At 40.8% G+C, this 22579-nt stretch overlaps 1 protein-coding gene across 1 annotated transcript in view; it reads right to left on the reverse strand.

Moving 5' to 3' along the window:
• Positions 1-22579, reverse strand: part of FLT3 (fms related receptor tyrosine kinase 3) — a 39901-nt gene that overhangs the window by 1347 nt on the left and 15975 nt on the right. Inside the window, exons 6-23 of the mRNA XM_034073034.1 lie at positions 21454-21571; positions 19715-19851; positions 19045-19184; positions 18810-18963; positions 14996-15161; positions 11429-11535; positions 9797-9908; positions 6960-7138; positions 6228-6340; positions 5991-6123; positions 5802-5906; positions 4167-4277; positions 3286-3439; positions 2807-2934; positions 2294-2418; positions 1815-1937; positions 1060-1171; positions 880-979 (exon numbers count right to left, since the gene is read on the reverse strand). Of these exons, the coding sequence (XP_033928925.1) occupies positions 880-979; positions 1060-1171; positions 1815-1937; positions 2294-2418; positions 2807-2934; positions 3286-3439; positions 4167-4277; positions 5802-5906; positions 5991-6123; positions 6228-6340; positions 6960-7138; positions 9797-9908; positions 11429-11535; positions 14996-15161; positions 18810-18963; positions 19045-19184; positions 19715-19851; positions 21454-21571 (2317 nt within the window). The remainder of the gene's footprint in view (positions 1-879; positions 980-1059; positions 1172-1814; positions 1938-2293; positions 2419-2806; positions 2935-3285; positions 3440-4166; positions 4278-5801; positions 5907-5990; positions 6124-6227; positions 6341-6959; positions 7139-9796; positions 9909-11428; positions 11536-14995; positions 15162-18809; positions 18964-19044; positions 19185-19714; positions 19852-21453; positions 21572-22579) is intronic.

The raw sequence follows: 22579 nt of genomic DNA on the forward strand, positions 1-22579 counted from the left end.
ATGTTAGCTGCTGGACTCTCTGTAAGTAACTACATGGAAGTGCAGAATCTGAATGGGAATCATGGGGCACCAGAATGATTATATGGAAAGGTGCCCAATTTTGCAGTTTCAACAGGGACCAGTGCAGTCCCTTGTAAACTTACTAGGTCAGTAGGTTCCTTGGTATTTATAAGCCCCACTACAATATTTCATGGGTCAGTCTGTCAGAGTCACCTTTGATGCCATTACATTCTTTACACGGAGAGGATAAAAACAGTATTGTGCCATAGCAAGGTACTTAGTCCCTAGACCACCTCTGAGATGTCTGCTGAAAGAGCTCAGGCAGCCCAAAGTTATTCCTTTTCCTTCATGCTCTGGGTCTTGTAGCTCCCTATCACCTTCTCTTCTATTGCTCCCTGTGGTCCACCTCTAGGCAGAGTTCATTCAGGCACAGAGGCACAAGCTAAAAACCGTGTGCTGAGGGCACAGGAAGAGCTCCCTTCCTTAACAGGGTTTTTCCTTTAAGAGCATCCCTGTCCTCCTGGAACTGAATGAAACATGCTAAAGCTCAATTAAAAGAAAATAATAAAAAAAGAAAGTTTGGAAAAAATCACCAAAGATTCGTTTAATATCCAAATGTATTTGGTGTAACATAGCTTTTGCAAAAAAGAAAAGAAGTCTGTGACCTGAGAATGAGAAGTTCCCTGTGAAAGGAAGGCCATGTAACCTTTTGTGTTGATCACTTCTGCATTAGGATAAAACCTGCAGGATCAAGCAGCCAGAGGTAGGGGAAGATCTCACCTTTTGCAGCTTTTCCTGAACAAGGTATGGTGTACATACAAACAGTGGTTTAATAAATTTAAATTCCCATGCTGTCCATCACTCAGGAAATACACTTACACGTCTTTTGTAGCATAATATGGCTGGTCCATTTTAAATCCACTTTGTATTAATTTGTAGAAGTTTGTATCAACCGGAATCCCAGGGTAGGGATTTACACCTGTGGACAACATCCGAGAATGCATGTTAATTCAGAAACTGCCACCAAGTGCAGCTTTTCTGTTGTGTTACAGAACATACCCAAAGAGAATATTTCCCATAGTAATATTCCGTAAGACCAGACATCACTCTTCATTGTGTATGTCCTCTCGAATAAGCTTTCAGGAGCCATCCATTTAACTGGCAAACGAGCCTGTACAGACAGGGGGAAAGGAGGCCAAGTCATGGTGTGACACAGGCTTTGTTGATGACTCACTGTAGTTCACAGTGCTTGAGTAGGATCAGTTCATGTCTGCTACGTGAAAAGCCGGACCTGTTTCTGTAGCCCCTTTGAATTTCCCTTATAGAGAGAAACAGGCACTTCTATGAAGCCAGTTCATCTCATCCATTTTAGATGACTATTTGAGGAAGAGATGGGCTCAACCCTGGAAGAACCTTCTTCTCTCCTCTGACTTCCAGAGGGAGTAGTGCAGATAAAGATATCCACACAATACTTCTTCCTATAGCCAGACAATCTGGTGTACTCCCCCCTTATGCTATTGATCCTGTATTATTGTTGTGTGTAACAGTAAAAAATTCGCAGCACTTCTATCAATGGATTTTCACTGTGCTTCAGAAAGCATGTGGGTACCATCCCATTTACAGTATTAGCTTGATCATATTAATTATAAGCTGAGAATTTGCATTTGCCAAGAGCAGGAAAACGTGAGATTTCTGCACTCTCTGTACAGCTACCCATAAAGCTAACATGGAATTTGAAAATGAAAGGCTTCACTTTCTTGGTTCCTTGTCATTTTTACAATGGTATGAAAAACAGAGAGCACGCAGGAACTTACATTGCCCCTGACAATGTAGTTGGAGTCATTCATTATGTCTCTGGCAAGGCCAAAGTCACATATTTTCAACACTTTTCCATGGGTCACAAGTACATTTCGGGCAGCGAGGTCTCTGTGAATGCACTTAGAAGAGAAAGGAAGGTTAGCACTGCAGCATTTGGTATCAGAAAAAGATAATTTCCTTGTCTCAGAGAGAGTTCCCTGAACTGGTGCCTCCTTCCACGTAAACAGTTTGGAGAATGAGCAAGCTGGGCAGTCCCTGGTTGTCCTGGCAGGGGGACAGGGCCAGAGCAGGTAGAAGTGTGCAGTGTAGCCACTGCTTACTCAGGGTCATTTCTAAAGCTGCAATCGAGTCTTCGCTGTAAAGCCAGGGAAGGAGGCATAGTCCCAACCTGCCACTGAGTGGCTCTGTTCTTCAGTCTGACTGACCTGTTTTTGCTTCCTTTCCTCTCTAAACAATTTGCTATCCTTCATCATACCGATTTGGATTCAAGAAACTCCATTCCTTTGGCAACTTGGTAAGAGAAGCAAAGAAGGTCTTCAAAAGTGAGCACATTAAAGTCCTCCTCTTCATCCATCGGTCTGCTTTCACGTCTAATTTCATCTGTAAAAAATAACCAGAAGTATGAGTTTTCCATGGGCTTCCTTACTATCCAGTTAATTCCATTGATTGCCGTAAGGATTTTCACATGCTCCTACCAAGGACAGCATCACAAAGAGCATCCATCCTTTGCAACCTTTGTTCATACACAAAGTAGAGGAAAGAATATTTTCATGCCAATACTATGCATGAGTATTTGCACAAAAAATACTGAGAAACATAAACCTCTCATCTTAAGTGTTGTTGAATCCTTCTCCAGCAAAATTCCTGCTAGAAGGGAACAGAGGCATATGATAGAAAGGGGCCTCCCATGTCACTGAATCTTGTCTAGTTAGAGCAATAATATAATAAATACAATGGTAACAGAATTACTAGAGATAGAAGCAATTACCTTCCTCAGAAGGCAGCACAATCCCATTTGACCCAGATGCCACATTTATGTTTTGACTTTGTGTGACTTCAAATTCATCTTCGCTCCATAGGGCTGCATTGACACTATACTTGAGGTGAGTTCCCTTCCTGGAGTGGGTGACACATTTTCAAAGGTTACACACAGTATATCACATAATCTTCTGCATATAAACTATTTTTTGCAGTAAAAAAGCATGATCAGTTATTGGCATTAAAAATTGGGCACAGACATGAGTCTTCTCAAATGTGGAAAGAGAATAAGATATTACTTGTCTTTTGCAGTCCAGTGTGAAGAACATCATAGGGAGAATCAAATCTCAGTTCCTTCCTAAGGCACTGCTTATGTGAAGACGCATTCTCATGAATTCAGTGATTTCAGCAACTTACAGCACAGCTGAGAACACAGCTTAAAATGAGACACTTGTTTATAAAGCATTAAACTGCTGCTGAATGCTTTACCTGGAATTTTGGTTCAAATGAATATTGTGGTAAAAGGTGAAGTTGTGCTGTTTAAAAACATATGCCAATGTCCGGTGAAACTCTTCTCTCTTGCTTCTTAAGTAGTTCAAAAGGTCACCATAGCAACAGTATTCAAATATCAAGTAGATTGGTCCTGAAATAGTTGGAGATGTAAATGCCTCCTCCTATCTATGGCACTCTCCCCATTAAAGCCCTAATAATGCCACATCTTCTCTCAGAACTAATCGGTATTAAGCATCCCACGTATCTTCCTTCCCCAGTTTTACCTCTTTTCATTATTCACTTCTCTCCTTCCTTTGGGTGTCACCCCCATCCCTGCTCTTTTTCAATTCTTTTCTTTCCTGTCTATTTTGCAGACATTTTCCCCTTTCTTTCTCCAACTTCACTATTTGGGGAGCCACGATTAAAAAAAAACAAATTAAAATTTGTTATATGAACATAACCATGGGGGTACAAAAGTACCTTACACCAGATAAGATTGTTCTTTTCACTTAATAAACTAACTCATATCAGTGCCATCACCACTGTAACATGAAAACCTCTTCTACAGAAGGGTTGTTGTATCACTTCATGCAGGTTCAATGAGAAAGCACTAATTTCTGTACACATGCATGGCCTTAACTTCACTTTCAGCTCATTTTCATTGTTTTGGATCAGCACAGAAAAGCAAAATTGTTTGGGCAAAGACAGGATTTGGGATGAAGAGAGAAACAGCAGCCTGAGAAACAGCAGGCGATTAAGTGTGTCTTGGATGTTTTTAATACTGCTTTCAAAGATCAGTTTTTGATACTTCTTTTCTGTTCAGGAGTCCTTGTTATTCTGGAGGTTTCAATTGGTACCTTTCTAGAATTGCAAGTTACCTGACACAGTACAAGCTCCTAGTAGGTTCACAATATTTTCATGGCTTCCAATATGAGTCATCATTTTCAGCTCAGACATTAGAGCATCTTTTTCTGAAGCATCAGGTTTTTCTGTAAAAGTAATAACAAAGATTCGGAAATCTCCAGCAAAGAAATAAAAATGCAAATGGTTGTGATGCTTTGTTACACACAAGTCTTCATTTCAAATTCATTGGACTAACAGTACACTTGGGAACATCCTAAAAAATTGTTGTACGGTATAAAAATATTTAGCCAAAGGTGGAAACTACGTGTGTGTGGGCATGGGTCATTTGAATGTTTGGGAAAGCAGTCATAAAATGTTAGTATTTGTTATTCTTGGGCTGACAAGGAATAACAGCAATTATTAAGGTTTTCACAAGCACAGAGAAAATGGCAGTCAACCCTGTTGGTAAGAGAAAAATGTCTTAACAGCCATATGGCATGCAACCAGTTGCAATCCAATAGCTAAGGAAAACTGTGTGTTTCAGTAATAGCTTTAGGCTTTTTTTTTCAGCAAGCATTTGGTCTTCATGATATTAGTGAGCTTGGGATGTGAACCAAAATTATCAAGTTGAGCTTCCATAAGGACAGCTACAAAGGAGTGGACCAAAGAAGCATGAAGCTTAGGGGATGAAGAGCTGGATGGCAGTTCTGGCAGGAAGGTGCTGTATGGAGTAGGGTGCTGGTGCAGCTACCAATATATCAATGAGTGGATGAGGTGGCCATTGGTCTCCTTTCTCAAGTACCAAGTGATAGGATGAGAGGAACAGCCTCATGTTGCACCAGAGAAAGTTTAGACTGGATATTAGGAAAAATTTCTTTATTGGAAGGGTTGTCAAGCACTGGAACAGGTTGCACAGGAAAGAGGTTGAGTTATCATCCCTGGATGATGTAGATGTGGCACTGAGTGACAGGGTTTAGTGATGGGCTTGGCAGTGTTAGGTTAATGGTTGGACTCAGTGATCTTTAAGGTCTTTTTTCAATCTAAATGATTCTATGATTCTATGTGGTACTTGGGACACAGCAAGGCAGCCTTCCTCCTCTGCCTGCTGCCAGGGAGGCTCACTCCTGGGCACTGCTTTTGTGAGGCATTACAACAGTTTGGAGAGAGGCCAGAGCTAAGCAGCAAGGAGTATTAGAGATCTAATAAGCCTGACCCATAAGGAGAGATGGAAAAAATTGCTTTGCCATCAGGAAGAAAAGACTACGGGAAGATGTGCTGGGAGTTTTGCAAACAAGCTACCTCAGGCACAGGAGGCGAAGGGAGTACAACAGCTAGATAGCACTACAAGACAAAGGGATCTTACACCATAGTCCACAGAGTCACCAAGGTGACCAGCAGGCTAACCTGCACTATGAATTTGCATTCATTCTCTTTGGAGCAGAGCAGTTCCATCTTTCCACACACAATGCAGACCTCTGTTGTGTAGGACATGCTACAGGAAGAGGGCACTTCAGCAGTACCTTTCCAAACTGAAACAGGATTTTTAAATGAAGTATTTGTGAGGTGTAACTGGTAGAAGTTTGTATATAAAGGGATTTCCAGCACCACTTCCGCTTTGGAACCGCTAGAATACATCCTTGCTTGTAATAGGCACGCAGAGTTTATCATACCTTTTAGCATTTTGACTGCAACCTGGACTGAATCTCCTGCATTGCTAATTCCATAAGCTGTTGCATTTACCACTTTCCCAAAAGCGCCAGAACCAAGGACCTGTCCTAAAAGACACATTATGCCAATATTATTCACAGTTGGTACAGCACAGGCTACCAGCACTGGGGTTTGCGTTATGGACTGCTCACCAAACTCCAGATTTTCCCTGGGAAATTCCCATTTGAGATCATATTCAAATTCTCTGAAGTCAATGTAGATATACTCGTTATCCGATGGACCTATGATGTGAATCATTTGCAACTGGCTTTCATATCTAAATTGCTTTGGAAGATAAAGAAAACCAACAGTGGAATAAGTCTCAGAGAAGGAGAAACAGCCTGGTAGGAACAACAGAAGAAGGGGTGGGTATTCATACTTGCTTTTACCTTTTTGTATTTATGAAAAATTAGTATAAACAGGAAAGTGATCAATAAGAGGAAAAATCCAACAGAGACGTAGAAGGAAGTACTGTCCAGGGGAGGAGAAACAGCTCCTGCAACTTTAAGAGATACGTATTACTGCTCATTGAATCAGAGCTTTGTGTGTACAGCTAAAGGTACAAGGAGAACCCGCAGTTTAAGGCCTTTTGCGCAGTCCTCACTCCTGCTTCCCACACAGGGGCTGACTCTTGAGTGTCTCTGTTGGCTCAGTCACACTCTTGCTTAGGTATGCAATGACCCCCATGGGGTGAGGAGAGCTCCCATGGGCATTTCTGTCAGCACCATGGTGACCTCAAGGAGAGGAACAAAGGCCAACATCTGCCAGCTACCAAAGTGGCTTCAGCTCTTCCCAAAGCTGATGCCTTCCTGGTTCAGTTAGGGATTACTAAGATGAAACAAAACAGTAGACCCCAACATTGCCATGGCTCTATTCAGCACTTCATATTTGTGTGACATTTCTGCTCATTTTAATGAGGGAGGCCCCCACTTTGGCATCAGAGAAAAGAGACCTGAGTCACCCATTCATCCACTGTTTCCCACAGTGTATACAAACAGCACTTGCATTTTACCTGCAATGCCATGGCATGGTCAGCCATTTAGCCAGGCATAAAATAGCATGAGATCTATAATGACAGCTTTAATTGAGAAAACCTGTGCTAAAACACTGTTTTATGGTACCTGACAGATTAATGAAAGTCTTTTCACAGGAGGAACCAGCAGAATTGTTTGCACAGCACTCCACAGAGAAGGTTGTTGCTGTCTCCTTTACATCTAAAGTACTGCTTGAAATCCATGACCCCAGGGATCTCCTCTCAGGTAACAAGTTGTGAATCCCCTCAGTGATTTCTTCTGTACAGCTGAAAAAGAAAGCAGACCTGTTCTGATTTCTGGCTCATGATGGAATTTTCCAGGGTAGAAGGTGGATGTTTTAAAACATGTCTTGTGTGATATGTTTGTGCTAGGAGGGATAGAGGGAGGGATACACAGGATTGGATTTTATTTGTCAATGTTAGAGTGAGGCTTCAGAGCAGTTGCCAGTCTCATTTTTGGTGATGGACATGATGGGGCCTGCAGGGGTTGAGCAGGGCTCCCTATCTCCTACACTGGGCATACTCTCAGTCCCACCACTGCCCTGGCAGGGCACCTGCACCACTTAACCATTGAGATCTCCAGAGTTTCACAGCTGACACAATCCCCATGCACATCTACTCCCACTGATTTCACCGTTACTGCAAATACTCAAAAAATGGAGCAGCTCCAAACAAGCCCCTACTAAAACAAAAAATACAAAATGAACCAGTAGTAAAGTTCTAACTCCTTTCACTGCAGGTGTGTGATTTAGAATCATAGAGTAATTTGTGCTGGAAAGGACCTTATCATCATCTAGTTCCAACCCCCCTGCCATTGGCAGGGACACCTCACACTAAACCGTATCACCCAAGGCTCTGTCCAACCTGGCCTTGAATACTGCCAGGGATGGGGCATTCACAACTATAGGATTTCAATGAAAAGTTTCTCTCACTGATAGTGGAGAGCATCTACACTGTATTAATGACTTATTTAGGACCTGATACATAGAAAGAGGGAACATTATACTCAAGGGAAAGTAAGCCTCCACAGAGATTATTTTATTGTTTATTTAGCTTTTCTATCATTTATCAGCTTACTAATTTACTGTCACACAAATAAATGAAGAGGTAAGTAAATAAAATTAATTCAGCTCTACATAAAGCACTAACTTCTGTATGTGGAAGTTCCCAAGAAAAGAAATGTCACAGCATTTTCTTTCCAGAAAGCTGATTTAAGGACTATTTTAAAATCACTGTTTTCTTTCCTCTTCCATTTCTGCACAGATCAATGTTAGGAAGCCTTTTCAGAGCTATGGATAAGAAAATCATCTATATATTTTGTTTTTAATGTCTGCTTAAAATACGTAGAGCTTTTTATACAATATTCCAAAAGGTACTTCGACTTAATACTTTTCTGCAGCATGGGAATATTATTTTTTTGAATATCTAAATAAAAACTGCAGGCTTTATAAAACAGCTCAAAGATGTTTCAGCATCCTTTGAAATTTTAGGGCCTGACTCATTGCCTCAAATAAATAGAGGAAATAGAAACACTCACTGAGTGTCACAGTTTAACCCCAGCCAGTAAGGAAGCCCCACAGAGCTGCTCACTCACTCTCCACCATGGGATGGAGAATTAGCAGAGTAAAAGTGAGAAAACTCGTGGGCTGAGATAAAGACTGTTTAACAGGTAAAGCAAAAGCCATCACTCCAAATTTCCCCCTTCCTCCTTCTTCCCCAGGTTTACATGCTGTCATGGGTTCAGCCGTGGCAGTCATTTTTCTCCTTCTTGTAGCTGGTGCAGTGCTGTGTTTTGACTTCTGGGCTGGGAACAGTTGCTTGATAGCGAGCATGTTTTGAGGGTGTTTTTGTTCAAGGTTTTTTTTCCAGCCAGGTGGAGGAGGGGAGGCCGGGAGGAAGGAGAGACAGGACACCTGACCCAGGCTAGTCAATGAGGTATTCCATACCATAGCATGTGATGCCCAGGATGCAACTGGGAGAGAGAGAGCTGGAGCTCTGGAGGAAAATGGAGGAGGGAGCACATGGTGCTCGGCCGGGCAGGGTGGAGTGAGTTATGGGTCGGTGGCTGGTGGGATGTTGTATACTTTTCGCTTGTTATTGGCTGTATCATTATTATTGTGTTATGCGTTAGCTATTAAACTGTGCTTATCTCAATCCATGGGGGCTACATTCCTTGGATTCTCCCTCCTAACTATCCGGGAGTTGGGGGACTTGGTTTAAACCACGACACATGCTGAGCATGACATCATACAGTCTGGTATATCCCTTTGATCAGCTGGGATCAGCTGTCCTGGCTGTGTCCTCTCCCAGCTCCTCGCACACCCCCAGCTCACTCGCTGTTGGGGTTGTGTGAGAAGCAGAAAAGGGCTTGGCTCTGTGTAAGCACTGCTCAGCAGCTACTAAAACAACCCTGAATTATGAGCACTGTTTCCAGCACAAACCTGAAGCACAGCCCCACACCAGCTACTGTGGAGAAAATTCTACCTAAGCCAAAACCAGTACACTGACTTTACTAGCTTTGGTAATAGGTCACTGTAACAGCTGTATTAATCAAAGCTTACCTAATTAGTCAAGCCTGTATTAACCAATTCATTCCCTGAATACCTGTGTACCTTTGACAGGCCAAGAGGAAAACTCAGATTGGACTTTGTAGCTGCCTGACTGTTGCTATAAACCCTGTGGGGTTTATTTCACTGTAAAGAGCCTGAGATACACATCTTTATAGACTTCATTTCATGACAATAAAAAAAAAATGGAAAGCTTTCTCTAGTTTTGGTGATCCCCTGGAGTGTATCACCATGGCCCCTTGTACAAATGGTCGAAGGTCCATTTTACACTTGTTTTTTTATAAGCCAGTCTTCATTTAACCAATGATAGATCAGATATGGTATTTGCAATGAATAAAAAAGAGGGAAATGTATTTACTTGGATGAGTTCAGCTTAGGACAGTTCCTCCAAACCCAGGATGAGGCAGGGTAACTGTCAGCGACGCAGGAGATTTGCTTGAACAGCCACTGCATCTTTATTTTGGGCTTTCCTGCAACAATAGAATAGAATAAGATAATAGTTTGTGTTGGAAAAGACCATCTAGTTGCACTCCTCTGCAATGGGCAGGGACAACAAAATATAACACAAGATAATTTCTGTCAACACTTCAGTGACCAAAACCTTGACATTTATGGGGCAATGTCACTCTGCCAAGACCAAGGTCTGCTGCTGTGTTTTCAAACTAACCCACCCACATGTCACTGTGAGAGCTGGGTACAGCCGTCAGTCTTCCTGCAGCTCCCTGCCTCAGCTCTGCAGGATGGCAGCGTGGGCAAGGCAAGAGGAGCAGCTGCTTCTCTGTACAGGCACAGCCAGACCAAAACAGTGGCAGAGCCAAAATTAGAACCTTGACTTCTGCTTTTCTAACTCAGAGCAAGCAGTCAGCCCTAGGACTCCCCTGACACCCCAGGTCTGGGTGTCCAGCTTATACAAAATGTGCATAGAGGATTCCTGTATAAATAATATGTGGTAAATAATGCTTCCCGACCTGACCTAGAGCAAGGGTGAGAGGGTGATGCAGTTTCATGGCAGAACTGATATAACTGAGAGCATTGGGCACACTCTGTGTGTGTGTGACTCGAGGACAGGGGTGTATGAAGCACTGCAGCCCTAACACACATTTTACACACCAAAGGGTCTCCAGACTAACTACATTAACTCACAAGTGCCATTAGGAAAAAAATAACGTGCCATAGAAAGCTAACACCTAATGAGGGTGTTTCCTCTCACTGTATATCTCATGTGGTCTCTACGCAGGCTTCGACAGCCTGGAGAAGAGAAGGCTCAGGAAAGACCTTATGATAGTCCTCTAACACCTAAAGGGGACCTAGGAGAAACCTGGAGAGGGACTTTTTACAAGGGCATGTAGTAACAGGATAAGGGGGATGGCTTTAAGCTGAAAGAGGGGAGACATTAGGATTAGACATTACGAAAATGTCTTCACTAAGTAGGCTCTGAGGCACTGGCACAGGTTGCCCAGAGAAGCTGTGGCTGCTCCATTCCTGACAGTGTTCAAGGCCAGGTTGGATGGGGCTTTGACCTTAACCGTTGTATGATTCTATGATATTCCAGCTCTGTAGAGTTAGAATAAAATACTCTGTAGAGTATTTTACTGAGTTCCCAGGGTTTGTGGTTTTCTGAAGAAGCATTATTCTTCTCAGCGTATGACTCATTTCTCATATTCTGTCATCTCTGTTTACAGCAAACTAAAGGGAAGACAAAAAAATTAATAACTTCCTCCTCCTTCTTCTGTTTTTCATCCCTGACCAACACAAGAAACATGACACAAAGGCAGCCAGCATCGTTCTCTGACCCAGAGCCTGCATTTCAGTAGTGTAGTGCAGAGTGAAGAGAATCACATTTTTGCCTTGTGCTCCTCCATTGTCAACAATAAACCTAGGTAAATGAAATGGGGAATACCAAGGGAAAATAAATATCTTAGCTCCATTTATATAAGTGGCAAAATCCCAGACTTCGCCAAATCTTCACAGGGATTATTTTCTCACTTACTTCTCACATACAGAGTGAATTTTTTTGTCACGACTGTATCATCGTTTTCAGCATAAAATACATATACTCCAGACCGGTGCTGATGGTTGCAGAACTTTGATGAAATGCTGTGGAGTAAAGAAAAGGAGAGAAATGGACAAACAATTTACTTGAAAAAGATTTCAGATGTAGTCATGACTCATACATATGTTTGAAACAATCCAATATCTTCTAATGAGGAACCCAGATGAAATTATTTTTTATTAGACAATATAAATCCCAGAATGTAACAGTCTTGATGAGAAGATATTTGTTTCCTGCAGTATTGATTTAATTCTGCAATTTTCTTCATAGTTCCTGGAGTACATGCGGACTGTCAGGATGTGATTTTATTACCACTCATTTGGAAGACAATATATATAATTCATAGTGTCAGAATGATTTAGGTTAGAAAAGGACCTAAAGATCATTGAGTCCAACTGTAAACCTAATACTGTCGAAGTCAAGATGATGATTTTTAAGTTTAAATGGCAGCTATTGCAGTTCATCAATGTTAAAAGGCACTTCAGAAAATCTCTCTTAGATGGGGGAAATGGGAACAGATTTTGGGGGCAGATATTCTATCCGACTGCTCAAAGATAACTGGTTAGGAAGCCCCAGCTAAATTTCTGTGGTAAAGGTGAGCAGAATATCAGGTGGTTTGAAGCAGAAATTAAAACCAGACACCCTGTACCAGCAATTTGTGAAGTAAGAAATCTAGAGAAATAAACACAGGGTATTTCTCATTAAGCAAGATACATACAAAAGAATTAAGTATCACCATGCAATTCTAAACAGGTTTTGCAATTCTAAACTGGGAAAACTCACATGGAAGCCACTGGCAATTTTGCCTTTTGACTAAGGGAGTAACTCCATACAGATACTGACTTTTGAATGTCTTAATCTGAAATAGCCTTAAAGATGTCCCTAAACTCAGGGATTTTTTTAAATCAGACCCCTTTTAAGCTACCTCAAAATGTATACTGAGGGCAGAAGAAACCACAATCATCTTGCTTTCGAAATCCTAGGTATGAAGACTTAAATCTTAATAAAGGAATGAGAAAATAATTTAAAGCATGTCTTTGATAACTGAAAACACAAGGGGATGTGAGAGAAATACTATAAATTTAACAGAGATCATGCTGTGTATGATTTGCTCTTAGGAGGGAAGTGAAAATCAGCAGTGTGCTAAAGCAGAGAGTCAACAAAAGCAAATAGAAAATGGAAATTCTGAAGGGATGTCTGGAGACATGTAGGGCAGTGACAGAAAAGGTGAATCCTTGGGACTTGAAATTAGAAACTAAAGAAAGGGACAGAGTTAATTAATAAATTTAATATGATCTATAATCAGGAGGAACAATTTGATAAGGAAATGGCAAAAATCAAAAATGCAGAAAAACAGGAAATGAAAAAGGATATGAAAGGAGTAAAGTAGAAGTGTTGATAGACAGGATTACACAGAAGCTAATTAAAATGTGCAAAGTTAGATTCACAACACATGAAGTTATACGATGACCTTTATTTGTTCTGTTTCAAGAAACATTCTGCTTTAAAATCACAATGAAATCTGCAGTGCTACAGGTGCAGGCAGTATTTTCTGATCTCCCTATCCCTTGCTGCCTCAAACTGAATGAAATATCTACCTCTGCTTCTTTTCCTCAGGGGAGATGTGTCTATCCAATGCTAGTAGTCAACCAAAACTGAGTAGCTGTGGGGAATGTTTGCCAGAAGAATGTACCTATCAGATGAAATAATCACCAAACTAATGAATTTTTCCCTCAATTATATTTTTCCATAAGATAAATTGGATGACAAAGAAACAAACTCAAGTATAATTACCTAAAATGAACCTAAAAGAAAGTATTTAATCAACAGCACAGTCAGATGGATGGCTAAGTTATCTGAAGCAATCTCCAGGCCAAGCTCCAGTGATACTTGGGGTGGTGAGGTGCCCATGGCCATGGAAGGTGCAGGACTAGCCTGGAATGCAGTTCTTGAGGACATGGGCTGTATTTTCCCTGTCAGCAGGTGGTGATCAGCGCTCAACAACTGTTGGTGCTGTGCTACAAAGGCTATCTGATGTGACTCATAGATCCCAGGCCACCAGCAGTTGCACCTTACCCATTAATGAGAGTTACCTAACCTATGTCTGGAGTTCTCAAAATTGTTGTTGTTGGCCCAGCCTGTAGCACCTTCTTCTTATCTGGATTGAATTTACACCAGCTGTCAATCATCCAAGCAAAACTGGCCCCTGTTCTTACAAGTGTTGAGAAGAGATCAATACCAGCTGCAAAGCAAATCAACTAGGCATTATCAGCTGGAGGGAGGTACCTATTGGACAAGGATGAGCAAATGCTCATGGCTGTCCCCTGAGACCTCATTTCGAAAATCAGTCATGACAACAAAGAACAGATCTACCTAGCCCTTGTCAGGCACTGCAGATTAGTCACTAACACACACCCATAGCTATCGAAGTTTGCTGACAGCCCTTGCTTTATCAGCAGGGACAGAGTTCCTGTGGCCATTGCCAGGAGATGATAGTTTACTAATTTGAAATGAGCTGTCTCAGAACCTCATGAAGATCTGACTCCAATGCACTTTCTAATGCAGATGGGAAGGCCAGTCTGTTGCAAAGATGACTTGACAAGCTAGTGGATAAAATTGAGTGCATCAAAATACTAAGGAAGGAAATTATAAAAATAATAATCATGGCTGTAGCACAGTTTCATGCAGATGCTAAGAGAGGTTTTAAGAAGATGAGAAAAAAAAATCTGTGCAGCAACATTAATTCCTACCTAGGCCCTACCTGGTTTTAAAGTGAAAACTTTAAAGAGCAGCTTAGCTTTATTTTCATTGAGGTGAATAAGAGTTGTTACCTTGCAAGCCATGGGACTACTTTGAAAGAGTCTCTGAAGGAAATTAGATAATGTTATCAAGAAATTAGAAAGCCTAGGGAATGGAGAAAACATTAGCCTTAAGCAGGATTCATGCCAGAACTTCATTGTAGGAAATAACAGAAAAGGTAGATAACTAACAGGTTTATTCAAAACATGTTTTGCAGTAGTGGAAGAATACATGACCTAGGTAACAAGCAGAACGGTATGTTTCTGCGGCATAGTCAAACAGATCTAACAGTGGCCTGGGAAACTATGTGGCCTTAGACTTGATTTAAGCGGTGTGAAAGACACTGGGAACATCATCAAGAACAGGATGACGAAAGGGGAACATGTAGAACTTGTGATCCAGTATGAAAACTGAAAGACATCTGTAACTGAGAAACTATGTTAGAGAGAAAGGGAATAGCAAAATGCAAATAAACAAAAGGCTACATGCTTAGTTTACCAATGGGTTTATTGTAACATGGAGAGTAACTTGATTCTAGAAGTTATTTACATGAAAATCAAAATCAGGTTTAGAGCCTTTTGTTAACACAGCTTCAACGCCACATTTTAGAAACAGAAAAAGAGTACAAAACATGGATAGCAAGCAGTCCAAATGAGATATAAAGACGAGAGATTATTATCACAAACTACCAAAATATTCAAGTACCTGTGTCCATCCACGCTGTAACTTTGTTTACATGGAAACGTTTTTTGGGAAGATAGCCACATGCATCTAACTGGTGGATATGCTGTAAAGTTAACTTCAAAGCAAAATGCTTCCTCACCAATTTCAAATTCTTCTTTAGAGTCAGTTATATTTATAAATCCCTTTTCTGAAAAAAAAAAACAAACCCAAACATATATATATAAAGGCTGAACTGCTTAATGAAGGAATTTTGCCATCTGTATGCTTTTCATTTTGGCAATCACAAGCAAAAGAGTACCGTGTTACATCACAAAAGGCATCTTGCTAATCAAAATAATACTTCAAAATAGTACTGAAATGATGTAATTGTGCTCAGCTGCAGACAAATGATCTCAGCCTGCTGAAGTTGCATGTTTGGTCAAACCAGAGTCCTTCCAAAGTTGCCTGGTTCCTCCCTGGTCCACCCTACAGAGCCACAGGGCCACCACCACCATTATGTATTTGGTTTGTTTAGGTGTGTTCCAGGTGCTAAAGGCTGCATCTTCTGGCTTTCCTCTATCAGGGGACAAAACCAGATGGCACTATTAGCATAATCAGATGTTGATAGCAGTTGTTTCTCCTTCCCTGAAATGAGCTGAAGGTTTTGCTAATGAGTCTTGCAGATGCTCCTTTATTTCCCCATCTCAATTAGACATATTTGATGCAAGACAACAGCAACATGAAAACATGTTTTGAAGGTGTGTGTGAGCTGTAAGCAGGTACTTGCCCTGCTAGGGTGGGGTTAGTTTCACCTAATGGAGCTGTATGAAGTTCAGTAACCCAACTAAGCTACTTGTTTTGACCTTTGATAAACTCAGTGGAATGAGACAGGCATGTCCAGATGTATCCCATCTTAAAATGATAGGATGATAAAATATCTTAAAATATCTTAAAATATCTGTTTCTTGACACTGACTATGGAAGGAACCAAAGCCATCACTGGGGCTAGATGTCTCATGACATGAAATGAATCCCACCCAAAGCAACAGCAGACACATGTGGGAGGAGGCTGTCCTAAACACATCAGTGGGGCTAGGATCAGCTCTGTAAAAATCATGGAATCATATACATTGGAAGAGATCTCTGGAGATGTCTAGTCCTGCCCCTGCTCAGAGCAAGTCCAACTAGGTGAGATTGCTCAGAGCCACATGCAGCTGAGCTTTGTATCTCCAAGGAAGTAGGCTTTACAACCTCTTGGAAACTTGTGCCAGTGTTTAACCAGCCATATGGTGAAAAAGTCTACTGTAGAAATATTGCTGGACTGTTTTTTTTTCTTTTTGAGTGTTTTTCTTCTGGTTGAAACATTATATCCTGCTTGGCATGTTTTATCCCTGTCTATCTTACTGGCTTACAAAATACTATCTGGAAACTCCCAGAAAAAAACCACACACACACACAAAAATCAGTATTTTAAAATAAGAAGCAAATCCTTTCATGATTGTTCTCCTATATTTTTTGCTTATTGGTTTTATGAATTGGACCTTCGTGTTTTGAATGACGTTTTGGACTTTGTCCTTCTAGTTGGAGTGTCATCTCTGTGTGTACTGTCAACAACAAAACCAGTCAGGAGTCAAGGCTTTCTCCAGAGCATGCACAAGGACCTTGGAGCAGGATATGCCCTTTCTCTGGGAAACAACTAAACAAGTAGTTTCTTTCTTGAAAGAGAAAGAAAATTACCCATTATTGCTTGGCTGACTATTTTTTTGGCAGATTCGAGTGTCTTTCTGCCAGAGAACCAGTGAACATGATTACTGAGTAATGACAGAGAGGTGAGATGAAATTCTTGAGACTGGAAACAAAGCTTTCAAGTCTCTGTATTTATTGCATTTGTTTATTTGTAGCTTTAAGCCTAATGTGTTGTGAAATAGCCTGCATATTCCTGAATGAAAATTGCATAGGGCTAAAAATTCTTTATTCAAGACTGGTGTAAATAGAGCATAAGAACTGCAGGAACAAAGAGCTTTGCAGCTGTGGTTGTTGGTGTGACTTCTGTTGTGCTTTAAAGTGGCTTAACCACCCTGCCTGACCTGACCAGCTACACAAGATAGGATAAGTTGGTTAAGTATCAATTAGCAAAAAGCAAAACCAGAGTTGTGTGGATGCAAGGCATCACTAGAGATTAGAAGGCCACTCACCAATGTAGTTAATCTTAGCTAAATCTCCCAGGCCATGCAGTGTGTGTCAACCAAATCAGTTTTCTTGTGGTTAAGTTACATCACAACCATTCCCAATGTAACTGTAGCTGCTGACTCATGAACTGTGATGGTTAAAGGTAGGATCGTTTCAGAAACTGTCACCCTGTGCCATGGACAACCGAGTGAAATCTGTATCTATACCACTGATAAAATCGAAGCTGGGATGGTAGCATAAATTCACACCAACAATGGTTGACATTAGTACATTAGGCTAAAGGTTGGGGTGGTTCAGAAGCACATGATGTACCTGTATCACCTTGGAGACAGAAGCACGCCTGTTAGCCAGGTGACAACATCCCCCCACTTTAATCCACCATGTAAATAACTAAATAGATTTTCTCATCAGCAAAGCCAATAAGCCCTCATTTTTGTTGGCATAAAGGATCTTAAGGAGGGTACAGACAATCACTGCAGCTTGGCATATTCCAGTTAAAAAATACCCTACTCAGAAATTTTTGCATGGACAGTGACAGAAATATCTTCTGTTACTATGACACATACTCAGACCTTGGTTCATGGAACCAAGAAGCCACTGTTTGTGAACTGGGCAACAGTACTGAGAAAACAGAGGATCTTGCTCTAGCTCTACACTACCCTCTCACTCCTGCCTTCCTGTTTACTAGGAAGATGTGTGTAGAAAAAAATGCCCAGGTATTGTACTCAGTTATTGTAAATGATGTGTGAACTTCCTGCTCAGTGGGAGGCAGAAACTGAAAAGAGGGTATTGCACTGGGAAAAGTAATTTCTGAAGAGACTGGGACAAGTATTCTCACTTTCCATCATTCTTAGCCTACGTGTTGCAAACTCTGAGAGCTACTACATCTAAGGTGAAACGCATGGTGAATGCTTCAGAGAACCTTGTTCTCAGGGCTACAGACTCCATCTCCAGGCACAACAGTCAGAAATCTATTTCCAGTGTCTATTCCAGCAGTACAGTCCTAACTACAGCTTTCCTTTCTATACCTTGTTTACAGACTTATGACTCTTTGTACATTATTTCCATCTGAACAACAAAGTTTGCAGTTGAGGGTATTTTGTACTAACTTCAATTCCCTTGGCTTGTACATCAACATATTACTTAAGTAGAATGACATTTCCTTGATTTTTTAAATTTTCAGGCCTTGTATAGCTTGGTCTCAAGAGGATGGTTTCCTTCAGTGCCTGGAAAGCAGGAAACATGCAGAACAACCAATAATGTTGGAGTAGTCTCTCGAGTTTCAGGTTTTCCTTCAGATCTATCAATGCTTGTTCTGGGTTTTGAGTGAGAGCCCACCATCAAGAATCTTATATCTGTTTGATTCCTTCCTCTCAGACCTATGTCAGGCCTGGTACATCTTTCGTATTTAACTTCCAAAAGGACTGTCTTTTAATGGAAATTATTTGAAAAGCAATATAATGCAAAGGTTGATTATCTTCATGTACCTGAATGACTCAGTTCAAGTTAATGTCTTGGCTCCCCTAGACTGTCAGTAAGTCAGACTTTTTTCCTAGAAAAGGAACTATGAACGTATGCTGCCTACCTGCAAGCAAACAGTTGCCACATGGAAAACAAAGAAAAATACCCAAGTGAGGGACAAAATTAACACCAGGGTTGGAATTACCTAAAACTGTAACCAAAGCAGTTTGATTCGGATGAGCTGTAGAAGAACAGGTATAATGTCCACTATCACTTCTTCCTGCTGCTGAAGTAAACACGTACAGGATCCGAATTGCCGAGTAATCGATTTGATATTCTAATCCTTCAAACTGGCGATCCTAGTTTTCAACAGAGATTTTCATTTAACCAGTTGATAGTACCCAATATTACCTCCCCTGAAATGTGCCCTGTCTTCTTACCTGCTCAACTTCTTTGTTTTCTAAAGATAATTTTAGTCCAAATTTGTAATTATGGTGAACAGCTCTGCACCTGATCAGCAACGGTTCTCCAACTTTAAGAAGTAATTCAGGTAAAGGTGCTGCTTGTCTTTCATTCAAATCTGCAAAATCAAAACATAGTCACTGAAAGAACTGTCACTTTGCCTGGAAAAGTGCTCAGTTAGTTCAACAGTTTTGACCTAATTTACAAGATTTGTACAGGACAGGGTTCAGCATAGAGCTTAGCTCAGGTCCCGTTTACTTAAAAACAGACTAATAAACCTGAATTTATAGATCAATTTATAATTATTTATAAATGTATATATTTGGGAACACTTTGAAGAGTGTTTCCATGCCCCGTAGTCCTAGAAACATGAAGAAAAAGTTAATAGATATTTAGCAAATGTAGGGCAAGACATTTTTTTTTACAGAGACTACAAATAGCTATTAGAATTAGGTTTTAAACATGTAACAGAGCAATCATATTAATTGTTAGATTTGTTCCAGTGATTATACAAACATATAACCTTATACAAACAAGTAGCTTAGCAAAGAAATTATGCCCAGGTGAGTAGTGCAACTAACTTCAGCAGCAGGATCCAGCTTGCATGTAAGTCAACTTAGAGGGAAGTTACCTATTGTAAAGAGTTACCTATTGTAAAGAGGCCAGTGCATTCTCTGCCCAGGTCATTAGCTGCACAGCACCATATATAAGTTTGAAATAATTCGTATTGTATCTTCTGTATGCCATCTATTTCCCCAGTTTCTTCATGCACTTTATCAGGGCAACTGCAATTACAAGCACAATTATTCATTGACTCATTTGGTTAACTTCAAGCAAATAAATCTGATAAATTTCCAAGCCATGAAACTATGCAAACAATAGTGGGAAAACTGGATCTTACATAGCTGAATAAAAAAGGAACTAGGAAAGATGAAGATAAGAAAAGAAAATGTCACAGCCTAGGCAGAAATATGAGCTGAAATAACCTGAATATGCTCAAACTGGCTCTTAGACAAGTAATGCTGTGACTAAAATCTGGACAAGAGTGAAATCATAGAGGCTGAGCTTTCATGCCTCATCTCTGAATTCCTGTGGTGGGAGCTGCTGCAAGTCCAGCAGCCCTTATGAGACCCAGATCCCAAAGAAATCCCAAAGACCTCAACAATCTGCAAAGAAAGGCATTGTTCATGCTATTAATAGAATCAATTTTATATATTAATAGAATGGGGGAAAAATAATTTAGCTCATAAAACTAGGGTCCATTTAACATCTTCCCAGCTCTAATATTTCATGTGAAGTCCCCATGACTGCAAAAAGGGAAACTTTGCACATATCTTTAAGAAGGGTAGACAGAAGGACCCTAGGAACTACTGACCTGTTAGCTTCACCTCTGTATCTGGGAATATCATGGATATTCCTGCCTGACCAACATGGTGATCTTCCATGATGGAGTAAGTGGACAAGAGCTAAGGATGTAATGTATCTGCATTTCTGTAAGGCCTTTAACATGGACTTCCCAAACATCCTTCTCTCTAAATTGGAGAGATATGAATTTGATGGGTGGAGTGTTTGGCAGATGAAGAATTGGTTGGATGATCACATCCAGAGGGTAGTGGTCAAGGGCTCAATATCCAGATGAAGATCTGTGACAAATAATGTCCCTCAGGGGTCTGTACTGGGACCAGTACTGTTCAACATCTTGATCAGTGATGTACACTGTGCACACCCTCAGCAAGTTTGCAGATGACACCAAGCTGAGTGGTGTGGTTGAAATGCCTGAGGGATGGGATGTGGTTGACATGTCTGGCTCAAGAAGTTTGTCTGTGTTCGACAAGGCAGAGTGCAAGGTTCTGCACCTGGGTTGAGGAAATCCCCAGTATCAATAATAGGCTGGGGTATGAAGGAACTGAGAGTATCCCTGAGGAGAAGGACCTGGGGGTACTGGTGGATGAAAGATTGGACATGAGCTGGGTTCAGTGTGCACTCACAGCCCAGAAAGCCAATTGTATCTTGGGCTGCATCAAAAGCAGCTTGACCAGCAGGTTGAAGGAGGTGATTCTGCCCCTCTACTCTGCCTTTGTGAGATCACACAGTATTATGCATCATTATGCAGTATTATGCTCAGCTCTGGGGCCCCCAACATAAGAATGACATGGGCCTGTAGGAATGAGTCCAGAGGAGTTGCAGCACTCCCAAGAGTGGATCATGCAGGGACAGGTTTTCAACCAAGCTGGCAGAACCTGTCTACAGAAATTCTGACCCCAAAGCTCTTCTTCAGTTATCTCCCCAGCTCACTATGCACAGTAAGGAGTACAAAGCCTTCCCCTTCTTCAGAACTTGGTGAACTCAGTCTGGAGATTCAACATGCATATAAACATACACCATACCTCTTTTCAGGTGTTTTGCAAAATACCCACTCCACATAGGGCTGGGGGTAGCTCTCAGATACGCATTCAATTGCATCTGATCCTTCCCGTTTCCTAAAATAGGGTTTGCCTGGTCTCTCTGTTAGGAAATAATGCAAGTGTTTAAGAATACTGAAAACATTTTGAAACAGTGTTTTGCTTATTTCATGGTGCATGAAGTTACAGAGATGCAATTTGTTTCAGGAGGTTTTGACACTGAGTGAATAGAAAATGATTCTGCCTTAGGGATATTGTGGGTTGGTCTCACAAGATTTTGAGCCTTGATTGCTAAATCACAGCTTCCCAGATATCAAAGCCTGCACCAAAGGATATTCCTGAGACTGAGACTGAAAGGTGTGAATTTGCTGTGGTTGCTATTCATTTCACTGGGAAGGAGCACAGATACCTTTCAAAGTAACATACCAGTCCTGTGCCCTTTGGTGGAGTATCTGTTGAGACTAGAAAGCCTCTGCACAAAATTGGATCCTTGCATACTATTTGGTCAGATCAGATACACCATGGAAAAACAAGGGGTGATAATGGCTTCTGATAACCAGCAGACTTCTCTAACCTGTATTTGTAACCTGGAGGGGGAAGAGGTTCCTAGATAACTCCCAGTCCCCTCAATCCATCAGGTGCAGACTTGGACTAAGCACATAAAATTAATATATTAAAACTGCTAAAGATCTGATTCAGAGCACTGACTCTGGCTTTAGGTCATTTTAAAATGAAATTAGAGCTTTCACACAGAAGAGGGACATCTTCTTTAGTCATTCTCCCATTGCCTGCAGGTGACATGCTAATCTAGTTGGTTGTATGATTCTAAGGTGAAACTAATACTTTTGAATTTTCAATTTCTTTCTTCATTTATGTTTTATAAACTGTGCTTAAAAGTTTTTATTTTTCTACCTGTAGAGATTCACAACTTAGTTGAAGGATTCCCATCTAGACGAAAGGATTTCATGAGAGATGAAATTATGATTAGTCACATGAGCAATAAGAATGCAATCCAAGCAATTGATATGGAAAAGATCTTTATCGAGACTGTTTCAAACCACTATTGCTTGCACACACAATATCAGTTTTTACCTCTAAAGCCTAATTGGTA

This window comes from Melopsittacus undulatus, chromosome 2 (assembly GCF_012275295.1).
Source record: "Melopsittacus undulatus isolate bMelUnd1 chromosome 2, bMelUnd1.mat.Z, whole genome shotgun sequence".
Lineage (NCBI taxonomy): Eukaryota > Metazoa > Chordata > Aves > Psittaciformes > Psittaculidae > Melopsittacus > Melopsittacus undulatus.